The sequence below is a fragment of the Perissodus microlepis genome, chromosome 7, assembly GCF_051167445.1.
Source record: "Perissodus microlepis isolate ML-2025 ecotype Zambia chromosome 7, ASM5116744v1, whole genome shotgun sequence".
Taxonomy (NCBI): Eukaryota; Metazoa; Chordata; class Actinopteri; order Cichliformes; family Cichlidae; genus Perissodus; species Perissodus microlepis.
The window spans coordinates 30190620-30213991 of NC_140467.1; the positions used below are offsets into that span (position 1 = coordinate 30190620).

Below are 23372 nucleotides of genomic sequence, written 5' to 3' on the forward strand. Positions count from 1 at the left end.
GCCACAGATAGGCCTACATTTATTTGTAAGTCCTTTTGCAGCCTTACAGGCAAACATTGGATTTTTAACTTCAAGATTCATCTTCCAATCCACTGGGTTGGTCTCAAATACATTTAGTTTGCATGTATTCCTGTTTTTGTAATGAGAATTTCTCTGTATGGCCTTGCTAATGTCAAGTTCATAGTTTTATTTATGGGGTGGCTCTGGCCTCACTCCTTTATTATTTTCTACATTTCCAATATTTTGCAGAGAATCTATTTCTTGTTTGACCACAGCACCAAACCAGAGTAAAGTTTTTGATGTCATCTAACTGTTCACAGTTTTTTTAGACAGACAGGGTGTAGGCAAACACAACAGCTTATATCTGCATACTCCTCATACGTTATACAATGTTTAGCCAGCTGTAAACTGAAATTGAAAACAGTCATTGATAATTGTGTTTCATAGTAACATTAATTTCAACTAAATTAAATATCTATGTGTTTGTTATTTATTTTTAATTTCTTCATGACATGTTTTTAACAAATGTTTAAACTTGACAAAATTGCCATGTAATGTCAAATCATGAATTTAAATTATTGCTTTTTTGTTTTGTTTTATATGAGTTCTTATCTTGAAAAATAAATATTCATGTTAATTTATAATTAGTTGTTCTCAACAGGAACAAATGCTGGACACCTGGAGGTAACAGGTGTTTGTCTTTTTGTTTTTTTTATGTTTTACACAATCTGCACAATAATAAATTCTCTTGATTCATAAAATTGTAACATGTTCCAAAGAATGAACAGTGGTGTAGTGGAATCAAAAATGAGCTACATATGTTTGTTTACATTTATTTTTTATCCTATGTATTGAGTTTGTGATCATTTCATATGTCCCCTTACTTGAGTGAATTATGAGTGAGCAGTACAATATATAAAGAGAATACTAGTTCTTTGTGTAGTGTATTGTCTTAGAAATCTTTGTTGTGAGGCTTCAAACTTAATTTGCAATCTAAGAATACACCTAAGAATTACATTTTGGATACATTTTAAATTTCAGCGTCATTCATCGTTAGTTTACTATTATCGACTTTATCAGATTCTTTTTCAGATTTTCACAGTGGTGTCATCAGCAAACAACATGCATTTTAAAGTAAAACATTTTACAAGTATCAACTACCACCTGTGATGCTTAATAGCTGCGAGGCTGTATTTACATAGACATACTCATATGAGTCTTTTAAATAACTGCAGTCCCATTTATTCCATACATAGCTGTTTTTAGGTAGGTTAGCCCCTACCTAAAAAATTATAGGTAGTGGCTAAAAATACTGGCAACCTCTAGGACTCGGTCACTGAGATTCATACTTCTCCAACACTTTTAGCAAATACAACTATGGTATCAATTAGAAAATTCAAAGTGACTTCTTTCTTATCTTATCACACTCACAAGATTTCCAGAAAACTTGACCTCTGACCTTGAGAGGTTGAGGTCACTCACTTTCAAACTCATTGGAGATTTTTAGTAGATATAACTAGTTGCTTCGGCCGAGTTATTCGATTCACAAACTTAGGTGTCCATGTCACCTGCTTGCCCACACAGTGGGGTGATGACAATGCCTATCAGTCTTTTACAGCTGAGGGGTAAAAACTGGTTGTCTATATTTCCTTAACACTGTATTGTAATTGAGTGCAATATTGTCTCCTTTTTACTCGGGCGATACACGACAATAACTATAAATAAATAATAAAGATATTTTAAAAACTGGGAGACATCTATAATATTTTATCAGCCCTCTGTTTATGCAACGATATCAAGGGTAAAACTCTTTGAGTAGTTCAGCATCTATCCTCACCTCACTATCGACTAGATCGTGTCCCAGCAGATATTCAGTGGATCTTGTTCTGGTAGCAGGAAGCTTAGTATTCAGTCATCACTGCAACTAACCACAACATAAAGCAAAAGGCCAAACAAGACAGTATTTCCCAAGCAAACATGTCTTAGTATCAATACCTCCAAAACTCTGGAAATGTATACCTCCAGCATCCATTTAATTAAAAAAACAAGACATTTGTGGTCAGTATCGACAATGGCTGGGCATATTTTTAAAATATAATGAATTGGAAATCATTGGGAAAAAAGTGGTCAATCTAAATGCCAGTATGCTGTACTTTCTCAATGCTAGAATACTTATGCTGATGTAAAGATAGACGTACTTTGGTCCCTTAATGCAGAGTGATGAATAATGAAAGATACAGACATAAGAAAGTTCACAGCACACACTGCGTAATTACAATGATGCAACAATGATGATAGCTGTACCATCAAAATTCATGACAAAAGTTTAATTATGACTAGGGATGGGTATCGTTTAGGTTTTATCCGATACCGGTGCCAAACCGGTACTTTTGAAACGGTGCCGGTGCTTAAACGGTACTCAAACCGGTGCTTAAAGAATGGAGAACACCAACTTTGTCCAAAAACCTCTCATGTTCAGCTGTTTTTTTGTAAAAAGATAACAATGTTAGCCTTTTCTGCAGCCATGGGGCATATATGGTATCACTCTTGGCTAGAAGCAGTGCTTAAACAATGGAAAAAAACACAAACTTTGTCCAAAAACCTCTCATGTTTAACTGTTTTCCACTTTTTCTTTGGTCATTTTAGCCTTTTTGGCCAGGGTGAAGGGAGTATCTGCCATCAAACAAGAAGACAGCCGCATGTAGCTATGATGATGTTTGCTAGTTCACCTTACATGCATTAATGTAATAACGTGGTTAGCCTACTCAACGTAACTTACACACTAACAACATTACGCTACTCACGCAGAGAAGAACGGCTGCTGCTGCCATCATCATCCTCATCATTTCTGCTACACTGGCAGGGCTAGGGGCCAGGACTCTATTCTTCGGGTTTTTGGGGGATGTTGCTCCAGGTCCGATAACTGGCAACCCACCCGCAGTAGATGTGCACGGAGTGAGGTCTCGCAGCAAGCTACCAAATACGGCGCATTTCTTGGCTTTTAAAAAAAACGCTATGCGTCGCCAGGTGTTTCATCAGATTTGAGGTGTTACCTCCTTTGACAGTATCACAGTATCAGCTTAAAGCACTTATTGCAGGCTGCTGAGTTTGCATATTTTGCTGTGAAGTACAGCCATACATTTGACCGGTCCTCCTTGGGCATTTTTAATCTGTAGCTCTGCTCTAAAAGAACGTACGTACCTGGACCCGCCTACTATCCTCGGAAACGTAAAATGATTGGCTAGAATCTAAAGTGTATCACAGCTCAGGAAAAAAAAGCACCGAAATGTGCGCTGCTTTTCGGTCTGGTTACTACCGTTTATGTCAGAACCGGTGCCATCATGGCACCAGATACCGGTACCCATCCCTAATTATGACTGATGAAAACTAGGCAAAACTTTTATGAACAAAAACTAACAAAATTCATGATTAAATTTTAACTAATAAAGAACTGTTGTGAAAAAGAAGCTAAATACATGGTGCTTAAAATAGAACTGTATGGACAGCTGGTGTGTTCAGGGTTATTAAAAGCGGACTGAATGGAATCCACCGATGAAAGAGTGTCAACGATGATGTGATAGCTGGGCAGCCCGTCAGATTAATTTCCTGCTTGATAAAATGCTAATTAACTGTCAGACAGGCAGCAGACTGTTAATCAGATCCACGACGGCAGAATAATGAAGAGTCTCTCACTGTAAGATTTTTTTAGACATCTTATTGTCCAAAGGAGGACCTGTTAGGATGAAGCACAAAGAATAAAGCAAAGTATTAAAGGAAATAAGCTCCAAATGCATAAAAGAATAAAAACACAACCTCAAGTGGAAAATGTTAGAAAATGAATTTGCTACCCACACATTTCCTAATTGTTCATCTAAGTGGGGGTTTCAGTTAAAGGTAGTGTTACGCCCCTAGTCTAGGCGTGTAGGGACGCACATAAGGTTGGAGGAGAGAGAGACAAATACCCACCCTGGTTCCCAAGCCAAACATCCAAAACCAGTTGTGAGTAAAAAAGGTGATTTCATTGAAGGTAATGAAGCATAGCTCCAGGGTGAACCCAGGCCAAAATAATAAACAAAACCAACTAAGTCCCACCAGAGAAAACTAACTAAACCCTAAGAAAGAAACAGAACAAACAAATGACAATACTAACCCTCGCTTCCTAACCCGGAAAACAGGAGAAAACTGTTCCAAAGAAAAAGGCGGCTCACCCTTTCCGCTTCAGCCTAAGGGTGCCTAAGCACTAAGTTAATACACCAGGAGCGGCTCTCACAGATCACGCTCACACAAATACACAGCAAAAGTATAGGCTGGAAACCAGGGTCAGGACCGCGTCGGCTGTCAAACTACTCGCTCGCTCCACTCTCTCTCTCTCTGGCGGGAGCTGTCAGAGCGGCTTTTTGAACGCGGTCACGTGTTCCACGGTCCAATCAGCTGCTCACTACTCTTCATTAGGGGAGGGATCTGCAAAGAGTCTTAAGCACAGTAAAGAGACACAGAACAAAACAGCCCACAGCCCACGCTTAGTAACAAACTTCGCAGAACCGACCCTATCGACACAATCTTCCATTCTGGGAAGAGGATAGGAGTCAGGTTTGGTCACGCTGTTCACCTTCCGAAAATCTGTACAAAACCGTGGGGTCTTATCCGCTTTAGGCACTAGGAGACACGGGGAACTCCATGCACTAGAGCTTGGAACAGCAAGACAATTGTCCAACAGATAAGAGACTTCTGTCTGGAAAAGAGCACGTTTAGTGGGATTCACCCGGTAGGCATGCTGTTTGATTGGAGGATGGTCCCTCACATCGATATCATGCTCCAGCACGGTGGTACAGGATGGAGTGTCCGAGAAAAGATTAGGATGATTCTCAATCAACTGACACACGTCATTTCGAACATCATCATCTACCTCAGTTAAATGTGACCTTAAATCACGTAGGATTTCAGAATTCCTAAGTCGTGCGCAGCCCACAGCACAACCGAAAACCAAATCATCACCTACTGGGTCATACCGGGTTTCGGAACCTGGCACCCCCACAGTCGCAACTGTTGACACACCACCAGCAAAGTAGGGCTTCATCATATTAATATGACACACACGACACTTTTTCCTTCAATCTGGGGTGTCGATGACATAATCCGTGTCACTCAATTTCGCCTGCACTGTATACGGACCACTGAACTTTGCCTGGAGAGAAGATCCAGGGACCGGTAGAAGTGTTAAAACTTTATCACCAACCTCAAATTTCCTTTGCACAGCTTTCTCATCAAACTTCCTCTTCATCTTACCCTGCGCTGCAACGAGAGCATCGCGTGCGATTGCACATGCTTTATGCAAACGCTCTCTAAAAGAACTCACATAATCCAACACATTTTCCTTAGGAGCATCTGTGTCGGACAGGAAGTTCTCCTTGAGCAGTCGCAACGGGCCACGCACTGTGTGACCGAACACCAGCTCAGCAGGGCTAAATCCTAGCGACTCCTGCACGCTTTCCCTCACTGCTAAAAGGAGCAGCGGCAACCCCTCATCCCACTCCTTTTCCGACTCAAGGAAAAATTTCCGCATCATAGATTTCAATGTCTGATGAAACCGCTCGAGGCACCTTGCGACTCCAGATGATAGGCACTAGATTTCTGATGTTTAATGCCAAGTGATTGCAAAACTTGAGCAAAAATCTTAGACATAAAATTAGAGCCTTGGTCGGTTTGGACAGCTTTTGGTAACCCGAAAGTAGAAAAGAAGTTCACCAACGCCTTAACAACTGGTTTAACCTTAAGGGTGCGCAATGGAATTGCCTCGGGAAAACGTGTAGCAACGCACATCAAAGTCAAGAGGTACTGGTGGCCCGATTTTGTTTTAGGAAGTGGACCAACGCAGTCGATGAGTATGTGTTCAAAAGGTTCCCCTAAAACTGGAATAGGGTGTAATGGAGCGGGTGGAATGACTTGGTTAGGCTTACCGCTAATCTGACAGGTGTGACAAGAACGACAATACTTAGCAACGTCATTCTTCAATCCTGGCCAAAAGAAATGACGCAGAATGCGATGGTAGGTTTTTCTAATACCTAAATGTCCAGAAAAGCTGTCATGGGCAAGATTAAGAACTTTGTGTCGGTAATGTTGAGGCACCAGAACCTGCTTAAACACATTCCAGCCCAGATCACCAGCTGTAGGCGGATACCAGGTACGCATCAACACATCATCCTCAACACTATAAACACGAGGATACTGGTCACTAGAGTTGGCAGCTGAAAAACAACCCACAAGAGTCGGGTCACTGTTTTGTGCCAAAACAAAATCCTTTTTGTTAACTCCCAAAGGCAGTTGAGATGTCACTGATGGGCTAATAGACAGCGTCGCCTCAGAGTCGCCCGTCAGCGGGTCACAGGTTTTAGATTCAGACTCCGGCTCACCACCAGCGCAGAGAAAAGAATCAGACAAATCAACATCACCATACTTGCGCTTGTGCGCGCGAGTTACAGCGCAGGCAGGAAAAACAGAGGGGGAGCGCTCAGCGGCAGGGTCAGATAACAAAGTATCAGGCACAGGATTCTCAACCACTCTCGGGGTAGAAAACACTTTTCCGTTCGCTAAATCATTCCCCAGAATCATCGCAACTCCGGGCACTGGCAACTGATCGCGCACTCCAACCGGTACCGAACCCGAAACGAGCGGTGATTGAAGAAACACATTGTGTAGTGGTACTCGCAGCACATCCATTTTTACTCCCCAGACAAGAGCATCCGAACCACAAAAAGAGTCATCAGAAAAAGGTAGAATACCCCTCAAAATGAGTGTCTGCGCGGCTCCAGTGTCACGCAAAATCGTGATCGGCACCCGATCCTCCTCTTTTCCGTTCAAAGAAACAAATCCTTCCGACACAAAGGGACGGTAGCTGTCATCAAAGCTTTCACTTCCCACTTCATTGCTAGGTGAAGTGGAAGCAGACATAGAACGAACGAAACCCACACTTTTCGGCTTCTTTACCGTGTGGGCCTGCTCCCTGCACTGTAGTGATGGGCAAACAGCGACGAGGTGCCCGATTTCATGACAATAAAAACATTTGCGATCTGACACAGGAATAGCAGCAGAACGCGTCTGGCGCTTAGGGGAAACCCTATAACTTTTGGCAGGATGAGTTGCGGAAGTGTACTCCCGGCGCACCGCCGAAAGGGCAGCACGATGAGTTAACACAAATTCATCGGCAAGGACAGCGGCTTTAGACAATAACCCCACCTTCTGTTCATTAAGGTACACCGCAATATTTTCAGGGAGACATGTCTTAAACTCCTCCAGCAGGATCAACTCTTTCAGCTGAGTAAAGTTCTCTGCTTTACTGGCAGCCAACCACTTGTCAAATAAGACAGCTTTCTCACGTGCAAACTCCACAAACGTTTGACTGTCAGACTTGCGACAGGCACGAAACTTCTGCCGATACGCCTCCGGGACTAACTCATAAGCCCGCAAAATAGTGGATTTGACAATCTCATAATCCAGACTGTCAGCAATGGAAAGACTCGCACAAACCTCCTGCGCTCTTCATACTAATTTGCATTGCAACAACAGACTCCAGACATCCTTTGGCCATTTTAAAGTGGTTGCGATGCGCTCAAAAGCAGTGAAATAGGAATCAACCTCTCCCTCCCTGAAAGGAGGTACCAAAACAATCTGCTTGCTAGCGTTAAACTGGTCTACGATGGAAGTGTCGGGGAGTGTACTTACACGGACGGGAACAGCGTCTTTCGCTCGAGAAGGATCCAGCTCCATAGCTCGTATGCGGAGATGCATAAGCTCGACTTCCTTAGCCTTAGCCTCCAGCTCCACCTCCTTCAAGCGAAGGGCAAGCTTGAGATCTTCCGTCACCAAACCCGCCGCAACCTGGCCAGTCGGGTCAAATTTAGGAGATTGAACGGCGACAGGAGCTTCCGCCCCCGACGTCATCCGCCCCTTGGAAGGTTTCGGGACGGCCCCAGCAGCTTCCGCCCCCACTGCCGTCTCAAAACTCCCAGACCCACTTGGCGAGGTTTTCTGCCTCCCAAACACTCCCCTGTCCACCAGTTTCTCTATCAAACATTGTTTAATTTCCGCCTTCTTAGAATGCAACGGAACATCCACATTGAATAAATTAGCCACTACTAACAAATCTGCTTTTGTGCACCGCTCCAACGTTTCAATGGAGGGCTGTTGCGCAAAATCATCCATGTCAAACGACATCATGAGCAAAGCAACAAAGAAAAACACAACCCCGCAGACAGTGTTGGGAAGGTTACTTTTAAAATGTATTCCAGTACAGAATACAGAATACATGCCCCAAAATGTATTTTGTAACGTATTCCGTTAAGTTACTCAATGTGAGTAACATATTCTGAATACTTTGGATTACTTAATATATTGTCATGCTTTTTACAACTACATGAATGTTGCTATCACATCCTGCAAATCCTTGTTTGTTTTTCTTTACCAATTAACTGTTAAGCCTAACTTAAGATAATATATGTAATGTAGAGGAGCAAAGACTTGGGTATGTTTGTATAAGCTGTTTTGTCTTCTTAAAGATAATAAAAAAAGCACAGTCTTTCCTTAACATTTTTTTTTATTTATAAAGCTGACAAGTGGAAGACAAACATAAAATATGCCATTGAAAAGTATTTACTGTTATGGTCACCAACATCACTTAGTTAAAACAAAAAGTAGCCTTGCACAAGGAGAAAAAAATATCAGCATTTTCAATGACTGTTTTCTTATTAGGACAAAAAAAAAGGCAATATATAAAATTATACTCAAAAATGAAAAATATATTATTTTGGCATTTACTGTCAATATTATTCTTCCACCAATAATTTTAAATTACAAAAGATTTTTCAATACAACTCAGATATTCAAACTCAATGTAACAATGAGAAATTACATTTTAAACCTTACCCCTAGATATAATTTTTAAAACAAGACATATGTTTTAATGCAACTCAGCAACATCACCTTATGGCCATTTAACAAAGGCATGCAACAAAGAACTGTCCAAGGTGTCAGTGCTGAACTGCTTGGTTGAAAACCTTAATTGGCCACAAAAATCAAATAATTGGCGAACAATTGCAGTAAACATATGAGGTGCTGCTTTTTGAATGCATGCCAAAAACAAATACTAAAGACTACAAAATACTGAGGTTGCAAGCCCTATCTGTGAACAATACCAAGATAGTTTCAGCAGACTACCTACATCTGTTTCGCCTAGTCTACAGTCCAGTAAAGGCGGTTGTAACGCAGCAAGAGCACCTGTTCAAAGTGTTTGTCTGTCATGCGGTTACGGTGTGGGGTGAAAACAAGTCCTCCGTGGCTAAAGAGACGTTCGACAGGAGCACTTGACGGCAGAGTTGTATTGTATTTTAAGAAAAGGGCTCTGATCAATGGATATCCCTTTAATGAGGTCAATGTCTTATCTGAATCTTGAAGATACCTCTGTACCTCATCCTCCGCTGTAGAACAGGTCACCTGTGTACTCTGAAAACTGAAGAAGCTGTCGTCATCATCTTCCGGCTCATTTCCCACTGAGGCATGTCCAGTGGTGCTGGTGTCATTAGAAGGTTCTGTGTTGAGGAGACGGGCCTCTTGGACCATTGTTCTTCTCATGGATTCTCTCTCATCATCAGCAAGCCACCAGAGTCGAAATTTTGGGATGGTGGATGCTGCCATCCTTGCTTCATGGGAGGCTAATACAGCTGCAAATCGAGTGTCAATTGCTTTGATGATTGCTAAGAGGATGTGAGTTGAAAATTGCACTTGTGTCAACTTTTCAGATAACTTGGCTTTCAGACTGAGAAGGGTGGGAATCACATATCCGAAATAGCAGTTCTTTTCCCCCTGGAGCAGGTTGACTGAGTAGGCAAGTGGTTTCAGAATGGCTGCATACTCTTTGAGAAACACTGTCTCTTGAGGATGCAGTTTTGCCACCTTCAGTTGTTCACAGATTTCATTGAGCTGACTTTCAGGTAGATTCATTAGCTTCTCGATTGCATGGTACTCTGAGCTCCACCTAGTCACTGAAGGTACAACACATCTCATTTGGGCAATTTCTTCAATTACATCAGAAGCACCTGATGAGCGATGAGCCTTATTCCAGATGGCTGCACATTTTGCCTTTGCACTCCTGTATAATTTTCTGGAAACACCCTGCTGTGAAGCAGCTTTATCAAGGTCAGTCGTGGCAATGAGATTTAGTGTGTGCGCAGCACATCGATGGTGTGGTGGCAAAAAGAAGTTCACCTCCTCGTGTTCTTGCACCTCCTCAAGTACTGTAGTGACATCATTAAATTGTACATCATCTGTGTCTTCCAGATCATCTTCTGTTTCTGAATCTCCATATTCATTGAAAGCTTTTACAAAATTGCTCCCATTGTCTGTGACTGTAGCACTAACCTTGCCTTGGATTTGGAATTCAGCATGAACCTGACTTATTTTGGCAGCAATAACATCATAAGTGTGATGGCCTCTTATCCTCTCACATGCCAGTGCAGCAGACTTGCGATTCAATGTATCTGACTCGATCCAGTGACATGTAATGCCAATGAAACTTCTGTGATGCTCAGTCCAGATATCTGCTATTGTGCACACATTTTGAGTATGTAGAAGAATTTCAGTTATTGCTTCCTTCATTTTTGGAAAGGTTTTCTCAATGTGAGTCATCAATGTTTTTCTGCAAACAGGACTCCTGCCCCCACTTAGTCCTTCAACCATCTTACGGAATGAGGTGTTCTCAACGGTAGAAAAGGGCTGCACTTCATTGACTATGAAGTCAAATATCAAGGAATTTACTCTCCTTTGGGTGATGGCTGGAGTGCTAAGGATGGCTTGTTTGAGAGGAGGAGGGGCTGTGTCTTTGCCATCATCACCATGTATTTGCTTTGGGTAAACTGTGTATAACCCTGGGATGCATCCTCTGGAAAAAAAAAAAAAGAGAGACCAACCAAAAGATAAAATATTACTGATGAAGAAATTGTTTTGTATTTGAGATCACTGCAAAAAGGTTGGGCAACTGGACGAATATCTCGACTATCAACAATAAGTTGAGCCTTTCGCCGATTGTTTTTACAAGGGGAATTTTTTAATTTTTTTTGCCCATGAGTAAGTATAATAATAATGTTGGTTGAAGGTAAGAGAAGCAGTCAATGGAAAATATAATAGTGGTGTTTTAACGGCATGAACAAATGCAGCGATTCATTTACTCAAACTCATAACAGAATGAAAGAAAAGCAGTAGTCTATCTTCAGAAAAAAAAACCCATTTAATTTAAATAAACAAACCACAATGGTGGGGAGGGATACAAAGAAACTGACTTCTTTTTCCACTTTAACTGTGTTCCAGTGTTTATGTCTTAGATAAAGTTAAAAACCAAAATGTCACTTCCAGCGACCGTAAAAAAAAATATCAGAGGTAAAGTTAAGTTTTTTGTGCAATTTGGTGCATCTCGAATAAATAAATGAATAATCCAAAAAGTAGCTATGTTAATACAGAAACTCCAACAAGAAAAAAAGAAAAAATATCCCCCCCAAACTAAACTTTCTATTTATGTTCTAAATGCGCAAATCAGTCCGTGCATTATTACATTGCTCCGCCCATTAACAAGTCACCTGCACGATTATGTTGGTTATCGTTTGACTGACGATTGTCGGTTGGAAAATTTTTTAATCTCGCCCAACCTTAATGTCCACCCTACTGTTAATCATTTTGGGATGGCTTTCACAACTGCACACCATAATTTACAGCTCGTTAATGCTATCTATCAAGTTTACCAGTCTATGAACTAACGTTAGCTAACGCCAGCTAACAATGTTAGCTAAAATCACAGCAATATTATATCGAAGCTACTGAAGTGGCACATAGCCTAGGTAGCTACCACAACTAAAATAAGATATTTGCAGTATGTTAACTTTAGTTTTTTTTAAATAACTTACTTTCAGATGTTTTGTTAGGTTGGAGGTGGAGTCTTTTGATGCAGAGAGCATCTTCTTTGCTGGCAAGCAGAGTTTGCATTGCACTGTGAAATTCCACCCATCCCTTTCTTCTTTGAATATGAAATGGTGTTGGAACTTCCAACTCTGAAACGCATTCCTGCCCAACGTGCACTGCTGACTCTGTTGGCTGGCTCCGGCTCCATTGTTTGACTAACGCCACCAACAGGACGCTTTTTTTTTTTTTTTTTTTTTAAAAAACAGCCTCTTCTCGCGTGTTTTGTTTGGGTTTCGAGCCGCAATGCGCGGCGTGGAATGACCAAAATTACAGAGGACCGCCATGTAATCCATTTATTTCAACAAAGTAACTGTATTCTAAATACCACCTTTTTAAACGGTAACTGTAACGGAATACAGTTACTCATATTTTGTATTTTAAATACGTAACGGCGGTACATGTATTCCGTTACTCCCCAACTCTGCCCGCAGACAACTAACCGCATCCGTGCACTCCAGAGCCGCAAAACTCGCGCCTACCGCACAGACGAACGAAACACGCCGACTTCCCACACCCTCCACGACGTTTCCCCCCCACCGCAAACGCAAAAAGGAAACGAACCAATCACACGAACGAAAAGGGACGAGCCCCCATTTATGTTACACCCCTAGTCCAGGCGTGTAGGGACGCACATAAGGTTGGAGGAGAAAGAGACAAATACCCGCCGTGGTTCCCAAGCCAAACATCCAAAACCAGTTGTGAGTAAAAAAGGTGATTTTTATTGAAGGTAATGAAGCATAGCTCCAGGGTGAACCCAGGCCAAAATAATAAACAAAACCAACTAAGTCCCACCAGAGAAAACTAATTAAACCCTAAGAAAGAAACAGAACAAACAGATGACAATACTAACCCTCGCTCCCTAACCCGGAAAACAGGAGAAAACTGTTCCAAAGAAAAAGGCGGCTCACCCTCTCCGCTTCAGCCTAAGGGTGCCTAAGCACTAAGTTAATACACCAGGAGCGGCTCTCACAGATCACGCTCACACAAATACACAGCAAAAGTATAGGCTGGAAACCAGGGTCAGGACCGCGTCGGCTGTCAAACTACTCGCTCGCTCCACTCTCTCTCTCTCTCTGGCGGGAGCTGTCAGAGCGGCTTTTTGAACGCGGTCACGTGTTCCACGGTCCAATCAGCTGTTCACTACTCTTCATTAGGGCAGGGACCTGCAAAGAGTCTTACGCACAGTAAAGAGACAGAACAAAACAGCCCACACAGTGTTCTTATGGCCACAGCCGTAACAGGTAGTAGCTAGTAAACAATGATGATGACCTTGCACATGTGCAGACTATATTTATTAATGCAGAGTAAACAGAACTGTGCTCCGGGGAACTAGAGGGAGCGTCATCTTTGGTTTCTGTTTTATAAATCTAAAGTATTGTAGAACTGGGCATAAGTTCACAAACCTCATTTCAGCTTCAACGGATAGTGAAGTCCCCAAACATCTGTTTGCAGTTGAGTCTTGTGGCCCTGCTCCACTACTCATTAGACCCGTCATGGAGAAGAACAGCAAAGACAAAGTGCAATTCAACTGAGCGTGTCACAACAGCAAAGCTCTCCAACAACAGAACAGCTGTCTTTACAAATGACTGCTCCATGCTGTGGACTGATATCTCAGTTATCATTATTTATTAATCAGGGATTGATTTATAGCACTCATAATGAAACAGACAAACTAGGCAGCTTCACAGATGAGATAAAATAAAAAGATCAGCCATGGGAAAATAATAGTGTGTCAAAAAAAAAAAGTTGCTTTACAAAGTTTAAAAAAAACCAATCAGACTCAGACAAATGTTTACCATCTCTAATGTTCTAGAAGAATCAGCCTGAACCATTTTTCATTTCTTTATGTGCAAACTTAGGTATTTAGGACCATAACTCCGTTTAGATTCTACTGTTGCATTCTACTTGCATGCCATACACTGTAGGGTTATATACTACATAACATTACATAAGACTGTTGCACTAGTTTTTGCATTATCTGAACTTTTAGACTTTGCCAAGCCACTGGCCACACAAATTCTTCAACATTTTAATAATTTAACATGTATAAATACCACAACACATACTGTATTATTCCAGTGCTTGAAGAAAATTTGTTACCTTGCTAGTTAGCTGGCTGTCGTTAAAAATGACAATTGCAACATGTTATGATTATGGACGTGGAAAACGTATGTTTCTAATTAGACATTTAATAGCCTACTAACTTCTTCTATGGTGTAGATGAGCTTAATATGCATGCACACCAAAAACTACTGCAGCACCTGTACAGCCTATTCATAATAAAAATGTTATCTTGTAGGCAGGTTAGTTAGCTATTATTGACACTGCAGGAATGCATAAGGTGAATAAACTATCTACCCTGCTTTGTGGATACATGGTTAAGAAAACAAATGAACGTATAGATGGATAGATGGATGGCATTGCGATCAGATTATGTATTCTCCTACTGGCTGAAAATTAGTTGGCAACAAAACCAAGAAGGTGACCACTGAAGATGAAAAGTACAGCATTCTATATCCAATTCTATATCATTTATGCACTCAAAATAGAGAGTCTAAACGTGGAGCCGATGCTTTTACTCTTGTATTTGTGTTCATATTTGTAGCATTTCTGTTTTGTGTTGGTTTCTGTTCATGCTTGTGCCTTCCACTCTTGAATTCGCCTTGTCTTTAGAGCCTACTGTAGTCTTGAATGTTATACACACATTTAATGGCAGTCCCTTAAAGTAGACATAGCACAGTGCTTTATCCAGTGAGTCATCCAGGCAGCATGCTGATGTGGTTTCAGCTCTGTCAAACAGCAGGTGGTGAAGGCAGCCTTCTCTGACTTGAGCTGGAAACACAGACGCTGATCAATAACTTGCTGTCGGGAGCTGAATGTATGAGCTTCCATCTGTGCCGAAAAAAGGCCAACTGTACGTCTATCAGGCTATATTGTCCTTATCTCTTCAGCCTGACAAACAGCTTTTTCCTGAGTGTTTGTGTTGTCACCGTCATCTAGAGTGTCTGTTAATGTAACGTATACGCCATCGGAGATCCTGGTTTCTAAACAGATGGCAGTTCAAACTTTTGTCTTGGCATTTTTTTCTTGTAACTATGCTTCACGTTGTCAGACTTCAGCATGGATTTAAGGGGGTTACTGGAGTTTGACCATTCAGCGTTCAGACAGAGTGCATTACTCAGTGCAAAATACCTGTATTGAACAGTAAATAAGGAGCTATTAGGCCTGAAATTCTACTTGAAGTTTTGTCAGTCCATTACTGTGAGTGACTAAAGGTGTTTTGTAAGTTCAGTTTGACCTCTTGTTGTCTGCCAGGGTGCCAGTGAAGGTAGGGTTAGGGTTAGGTTTATATGGAATTTTCACTTCTTTTTTTCACTTTTACGTATATCAAACCTGAATGGAAGTCTTAAATTTTAAGGAAAACACATTTAAGGACTATAATTGAGACGTAACATAACACGTAACTCTTGGTTACTTAACCCAGGTTTGTTTAACATGTAGATAAAATGCAGTCCTAAATCTTCATGTTTTGCCAGGTTTGCTGGCGATCTTCACGATCGCCACTTTCTTTACAGACAACATTTACTTTACAGACAACAAGATAATGTTTAAATGGATAAAAATCTGCATTCCTAGGGAGGCGGTGACTTTTTCTATTCTTTTACAAGCCTATGAGAAATTATGCAACTCCATCCATGGGTGGGCTTTGTGGCTTTTTAACTTAAATAAAATAAAATTGTATCTTTATTTTAACTGAAAGGAATGTGTTCTAAAACCAATTAATCATTTGCACATTTTTATGAGACTGGATTGATGTTCTCCATTCTAAATGCATCCCCTGTACACTGAACTGGACAACTGAAGGTGCTGTTGTGTTGCCATTCTGCTTTTCATGCTTTGCATCTGGTTGTGCTCTGTATATTGTAAGTATTAATCCAATCAAATACCTAAAGCCAACATTTAAATAACTCTGCAAACAAGCATTATATGCATATTCTGATAGACAGTGCTGTGGAGGAGACTAAATGTTCATAAACACTGTTTACCCACCTCTCAACTCTAAAGTAGTCTTTGCCCAACCGACTCTGAGTGTTTATACACACTTCACTTTGTCACACTGCACACCTGTTGGTGAGCTCTCGTGCTTGCTTTGTTTCCTGCTAGATCATTGTATTTTCATGTCATCAGTGTGCTCTTAGTAGAAAGCAGCATCTATCCACCAACCATGTGCGCAGGCAGTAAAACAAACACAACCAGCTGAGAAACTCGAGAGGCAAACACGGCAAACAATATCACAAAGAAACAGAGAGCATCTGTTTTATAAAATCACAGAAAATGTTTGAGGAAGGAAAAGAAATAGCTCTGGATCTGGTTGAGAGACGCGCAGTCTCGTAGAGGATGAAAAATTGAACAGATTTTTTGCCAAAATTTAAATCTGACTAAATTAACAATACAGGATTAAAAAAGTGTTGTGAATATGACTGACAGTGCATTTAATACAGGCAGTAACACTGTGTGGTAAAGCAGCTACAGAGTGTTTTCCATTTCTGTCCTGATCAGCTAAAAACCATCAAATTCAAGTGGATTACTTTCTGAAAACATCTATTAATAACTCCACATAATATACATATGATGTTATGGTCCAAGATTTTATAGTGAGACAATATTTGATGAAAGTTTTTGCCACCGAAAATCTTTCCCTCATCACAGCTGTGAAAAAATAGTGTAGGTGAGAAGAGGTGACCTTTGATGACATCTTGTTTTCTTGTTTTTTGCTTTGTTTTTTGTAGAAGGATGTAAACATGTTTATTTCTGTTGTGTTTGTTAACACAATGCCACACTGCCCCTCCCAAAGTCGGGCCATCCAATGCTCAAAACAACAAAACAACCCAAGAGCTGCATCTAAGACTCTACAGGCTGCATGTTAAATGTTAAAAGTTCATGACAGTGCAAACTTCTGGAACAATGCCCTTTGAATAGATGAAACTAACATGGAGATGGACCATGCCATGTTTGGCCAAAATCAGACCAACTGTCGTGGAGGCCTGTTGATTTGGGCTTTTTACCCCTCTACCAAACATCTTAGATGAGTTTAAACCTCAGTGACCTTGACTTTAAGAGCAGAGGTCAAGTTTTCTGAAAATCTTGTAAATGTGATAACTTGAGAACAATGGGAGGATTTTGAAATTGATACCTGTGGTCTACTAAAAGTCTGAAAGGGTGCCAGTTATTTTTTGTTTGTAGCCACAGGACCTGGGCACCGTCCAGTCATTGAATCAACCATGAACTCCTCCATATACCAAAGACAGCATGACTCAATCTGTCCGACATATTGGATCATGTACTGGAACAGTGATCCGCTCCAGCAAATCTACAGCAGATTGGCAGAAAAATAAAAGAATCAAGGTGCTGCAATGGCTCAGTCAGTCCAATTCCCAGCCTGACTAAAATGTGCTGATGGGACCTTAAGAGCACTGTGCATAAACAAAAGCCCACAAACTTAAAGCCCCTTTTCCATTAGTACCTACTCAGATTGACTTGCCACGACTTGACTCGGATCGACTGGTTTTCCATTACAATCCGTGTGTGCGTGCTTGTTGTTATAGCAACAGGACATAATCAAATGACATAATTAATATGCGACACGAACGCTACAACAAAGGTGGACGTCGAGGCAAGAATATACCCGCTGCTCGGTTGCCGGGTTTCAAAAATGGTGGTTTTAATTTTTGTGAATGAGACACACTCATCCAGTGACGCTACTGACCAGCCAATCGGTGGCATGAAGCATGATGACGTCACATTTTAGTAACACTTTAGTGATGACCTAATGGAAAACCTAACTGAAAACTGTGGCAAACTGTGCCGAATTGATCTGAGTAGGTACTAATGGAAAAGGGGTTTAAATGTACTGAATCAGCAATATAAAGAAGCATGGGTCAAAATTCCTCCACACGGATGTGAAAAACTCAACATTTTACTTCCAGTCATTGAGGCTTAAGATTTTTCTACATAGACCTGAATCCTGATGTGTACAGTAAGAACTGTCTTTACATGTTGTCTGGCTAAACTAAATGGCTAAACTAAATTAAATAATAGCTTCCTTTTACAGTGAGCATCCTGAGGAACCAGTGTCCACTTGATTTAAAGAATTCCTGAGCATTTAAAAAAGAATGAAACTTCACCAATAAGTCACAAATTAACCACTTATCCAAATACCTTTGCTGCAAAAACAGCTCTGACCTATCAGGGAGGATCTGGGAGTCCTGTGGGTTACAGTAGACACTTTGGGTTTCTGGGTTGAACACCTTGGGGTCTTTGTCAGGTTGCTCGAGCTGTTCCTGAGCATGTTTCAGAGGTATGACAGTATGTATTGTAGTGCTTGAGGAGCTTGCTACCATGTTTGCTCTGCAGTCATGTTTAGGTTGGTACCTGTCAACGTAATATCCACAAGAATGGCAGTTTCCCAGCCAAGTCTTGCACTGTTATTGTCTTTATTGTTATGGTGAATATTTGAGACATTTATAAAGATTATTGTGTTCAACAGGAACCAGTGGGCTTAAAGTTTTGGGTTTTGTCTGTAACTTATTGATATTAACGTATGCTAAATTGTTTGAGTTTTCCTGCATTGACAGCTCTTTTTTTCCTTTGTTTCTGCCAAGTTACTTGTTTAACAGAACAAAGACCCCAGAAAGTCTGTCTGGGATTGTTTAGCTCAGTTGTGAACTGCATTGAGTCTCTAAGTACCAACAGTTTGCTGGAGAGGAAATTAGGGGATTTAGGGTCACTGCTGAGCACTTTAACCAAATGAGCTTTACTGTGTGAGAGCTTTAGTGTGTGAACAGGCCTCATAATGAGCTGCTGAGAGCTTCAGTCCTGAAAATCACTGAACAAACAGTCATCATGGAGGGGAGTCCGGCTGTTAAACTCAGCACTGATCCAGATCACATCAGATAATGTGAAAAACCAGCAGTCCCTCTCCGTTAGTTTGGATATCGTCAATGCCCCCTGCTGACCATAAATCACAATGCTGCTGTTGTTGATGCTGGCTCTTGATGATCAACTCTGACTGCAACTGACATCTAAAAATACCTTTAACTCGGATGGTAGTAGATTGTTTTCTGGCCTCAAGACATTCAAAAAGATTTTGAGCTTGTTAAGTGATGTTTAATTATAATCCTGAACTTTGCTCAGTTGTTAATCAACCTTTGCAGCCGTCTGTGAAAAGAACCATTAAAAAAGATGTGCAGTAAAGCATACAGTGTGAATAACAGCTGTCAGGTGAATGTTGCTGTTAAGATGAAAAAGTAAAGATTCTAAAACTTAGCACTCATAGTTCCCTCTGTGTCTCCAGTTAAAAGTGCATTTTTTACCTATTCTTTAGACTGGAATTTGGCTTTAAACAATTACAATCTGTGCAGAAGGTAAACAATGGAAGACAGTATTGGTATAAAAAGGATTCAGCATTAAAATATTTGAGGTTTTCGATATATGTCAGCAGCTCATAGACTGTGGACTGCTTTTGTTAAAAACTGTACAAGATTCTGAAAGAGTCAGATCAAGCAGTTCAGCAGGATTTTTTTGTAATACAGCCAGGACTGCAGAGGTGGCAACAAGATGGTCTCTCATAGTGAATGGTAGCTAGCAGAGACTGGAGGTTGGCAAAGTGAGTTGAGCAGGTGGCTGTGGAATAGGGAGCTGGTCTGGGAAGCTTGGAAGCTGATGGTTCACTGGCAGGTAGCTAAGTGAGGCTGGCAGTAGTGGGTAATAGATTAGAACACACAAGCTACTATGAGGTCAAACAACACAAGGAAAAATGTGCTAACCTAGGTTCTGGTATTGTATTAGTACCACACCAAGCAGTCTGGTGGAAAATCTACTGGAGACCTGAGGTTTATTTACTATGTATACTTGATTGGTGTTCTCTAAAAAGAGCCGGAAATCCCATCACTACTACAAACATACTGTTACTCTGTGTATGTAGAATAAAGAAACATTTGTTTACTCAATTTCAGTGACTGTAGAGGAAAACACCATACTCCTAACGTTTTGTGCTAACAGGAAATGATGCAATACAATAAAGTACTTCAGAAATATTTCCTTTGCTTTATTTCCTTTTGGCAGTGCAGTGTAGATGAATAATGTATTTCAACAACACACTCAGTTTGTGTTTTGTATTTTTGTTTGTCTGGTTTTTGGGAGGGATCGGAATTGATTGATGAACCTGGCTATGGTTGGTAATCATGTCTGTTTCTCTCTGTTAGCCCAGTCCAAACTGGTAATTGTGTAATCTGGGGCGCGATGGATGGGTTAACAAAGCATCAAACTGTCACTTTATCATAGAAAGCTGCTGTTTATTTCCCATTTTGAACCAAAATTAATGCTTCTTTTGATCATAACAGCATCAGAATAAACATTTATAGCCCACTCTATCTTTTCTTTAACCCTAAATAAATCTTTAAACCCAAGAAGCTCAGTGAAATTATTACCTGCGCTATATTAGGCTCCAGTTGGTTAAATTGGACTGTGACCTACCTGTCTGCCCATTAGGTGATTTGTTATGTATGAAATTCATAAAATGTTATAATTAGTTGTTATGGCAACAAGTAAAAGCAAGCAGAAATGAGTAAAGTAAATAAAATGTTTTTAAACTCCAACTAATGTAAAGCAGATGGTTTCAGCTTTGTGGCCCTTTCCTGCTTTCGATTTTGCCTCATTTTTTTTTAGTCACTACTGGCCTTTTTAACAACTTTTATTAAATTGTAAGTCAGCAACCTTTCACTGAGCGGCCATTAAGGATTTTTCTATTTAAAAATGTGAATGAAGGGAAAGGGAAACCTCACACGCAGACTCATAGACAAGGTAAAGTACATTCAGCCTGTTCTTTGCCAGTGAAGGACAATTCTTCTTGATGTTTCTGCTTTCATGATAAATCAGTAATTTCTTTGTACAGCAGTCTCTGTCCTCACACTCAGCCAACAGAAACATCTTTGTACCGTGACTCTCTTTTTCCAAATGGAAGCCATTTTGAAGACGCTGTGACATTAATGTGCAGGTCCTTGCAACATGTCCCAGCACTGTAACATTTATGGCACACATTGGTGAACTAGCCTCTGAAGTGCAGTGTGAAGAAGATGTCAATCAATGAATAATGATCTAAGTTTAATGATTTAATAGTGACTACGCTTAAAGGACCCTCTAGTCATGTTTATGAAGTGTGATCAAAAAGCTGTGGAATTTGGCCCATGAAAAATTACATAATCTGTAAATGCAGTCCTGCTCAAAGCCAGGCAACTTTATTTTTAAAGAAATGTGAAAAGAAATGGTATTAACTGGATAAACGGTATAAAGGTGTAAAAGCCAACAACTACAGAAACTACTTGTAGGCTTCTATACTTTTATTAAATAACAACCTTTTTCCATGTTCCACTGACCTGCTGTGAACTGAATAAAGGACCCTTTTTACTTAATTAGCACATGTTCCTTCAAAGTGTACCAATTACACGCTGTTGACCTTTATCCTCTAATTAATTAAGGATTATTTTCAGAGAACTCAATTGTTAATTTAAAGTTACATATCACTTCTTTTGCAAGACATTGTTAGAATATTAGAATTATAGTGTCAAAACATAATACAGGCTGTTTTTTATGGCCTCCAGCTATGTTTTATTGTGGCTCACTGACAAAGATAAGGATGTGGTGTGACACAGGAACATAAAGTCTGTACAGGGACTGCAGAAAAGTTTTAAGCTCTTTAATGAAAGGGATTTATAAGCACTGGACTAAGGAACAAATTAAAAGTGTGTCCCTGTTTGTATCCCTTATGCTGTCAATGAATGTACTCCATCATCCGAGAAGCCAAAGCTCTATTCCAGTCTTAAAAAACATTAAATCTTAAATACTGTCTGATGCTTTTGTTGGTTTTAAGCTCTAGTTTTTGTTACAGTGAGCTCCTCTTGTTTGCATTGAGCTGAAGAATTGTACCCTCGCAAGAGAAATGCATCAATTACCATGTTTGGTTCCATGCTCCAGTCCGGCAGATGCCACCAATGTGGCAGAATCATCAATTGTTAGATGGTTTGTAGGATCTTTATGCACTGCTGCATATTTGCATAGCTGAAAAAATAAGACCGTAACAGAAGCAGTAGAAGCAAACCAGGAAAACAATTCCTCTTATTTGTAAATATTATGAATTCTTTCGAATTAATTGAGATGATTCTTCTATTTGGCAGCGAAAAAGTCTACTGGACAGAATTTGTGTAAGTAATCAAGTCCAGAGAATATTAGCTGAAGTATAGAAATGCCAGGAATTAGTTTACTGAGTAGTGACAAGCATATTTCTTCCACTAACACACAGTTCATTTCCACTTATCCAGTTCTTCTTGTGTGTAAATAAAATGCAATTAGGATTTTCTTTTTCCGTATGGGTTGCAGGGGTCTAAGCCTTAGCCTTCAGTGCCTGGAGCTAAATGCTTTGTCACTGTGCAAGGAAATCCAAACCTGCTGAACAGAATGAGGCTTATTTTGACTTAACAAAGGCATGAACACCACAAACATAATCAACAGGTCCTTTTTAGTGCCTCCTGTTAGCTGAGGTGAAGCTTTGTAGACCCCCCCCCGTGCTCCAACATGCGTCAGTGGTGCTCCTATGCACAGCTTACAGACAGCTTTGCAGAACACCATCTACATGTTGTAGCTGTGTACCCTCACCATGGGGTCAGTATCACAAGGAACCAGTCTGTGGGCCACTCTCGCTGTGCTGTTGATGGTCATTCATCCCGCCATGTTAAAGAAAGAAGATGTACAAACAGCAGAAATGAAACCAAGTGTGAAAAGTGTCCACTGCAGCCACCATCTGTGCTCCTGCTCTATTTTCTGATCTTTGATGTTTTTCCATGCTTCTTTCTCTTCTGGTAAATGCTGCTGTGATTTCCTCCCTTTTCTGGCTCACTTTTCAGCCAATCAGCATTTGGCCTACATATTTTTATGTATTTTTATTTTTATTGGAACTTAGATTTTTTTCCTGGTTAAATAAAACTTTTTAGATCAAATATCTCTTTTACAAGAGTCTCCAGGTCAAGAAAGACGTGTCTTGATCTGAGCAAGTGTCTGGTGTGTGGTATGTTTTTCCACTTTCCATGGTGTTCAGGTTCTGCCAATGGGGGCGGAGTTTCATGTCTTACCCGGTACCTCCACCTGTGATTCATCACCTGTAATCAGCAGGCTGGCATTTAAGACCAGCTCAGCCTTCCGTTTATCACCAGTTTGTCTGCTATCTCTGTGGTGGTAAACTCAGTTGTCATATTTCTTGGTTATCATCTTGCCTTTGTCGCTTGTTTCCCTGTGCGTCCGGTTTTCTCCTTTGGTTTTGG

General features: G+C 40.6%; 1 protein-coding gene across 1 annotated transcript; it reads right to left on the reverse strand.

Moving 5' to 3' along the window:
- Positions 1–9225: 9225 nt before the first annotated feature.
- LOC146383368 (zinc finger BED domain-containing protein 4-like) lies at positions 9226–18401 on the reverse strand. The gene is made up of 2 exons (XM_084932443.1): positions 18220–18401; positions 9226–10930 (listed from the first exon to the last, which is right to left on the reverse strand). Exons 1-2 carry the CDS (start codon positions 18399–18401, stop codon positions 9226–9228), a joined length of 1887 nt encoding a protein of 628 aa, XP_084788569.1.
- Positions 18402–23372: the final 4971 nt, after the last annotated feature.

What these genes read in the sequence shown, in the direction of transcription:
- LOC146383368 (XM_084932443.1), bottom strand. Translation starts at nt 18,401, where the DNA reads ATGGTAGCAAGCTCCTCAAGCACTACAATACATACTGTCATACCTCTG. An exon ending in GAGCTGTTTTTGCAGCAAAG is followed by an intron (nt 10,931 to 18,219) that starts GTATTTGGATAA and finishes TTTTTTTTCCAG; the next exon opens with AGGATGCATCCCAGGGTTAT.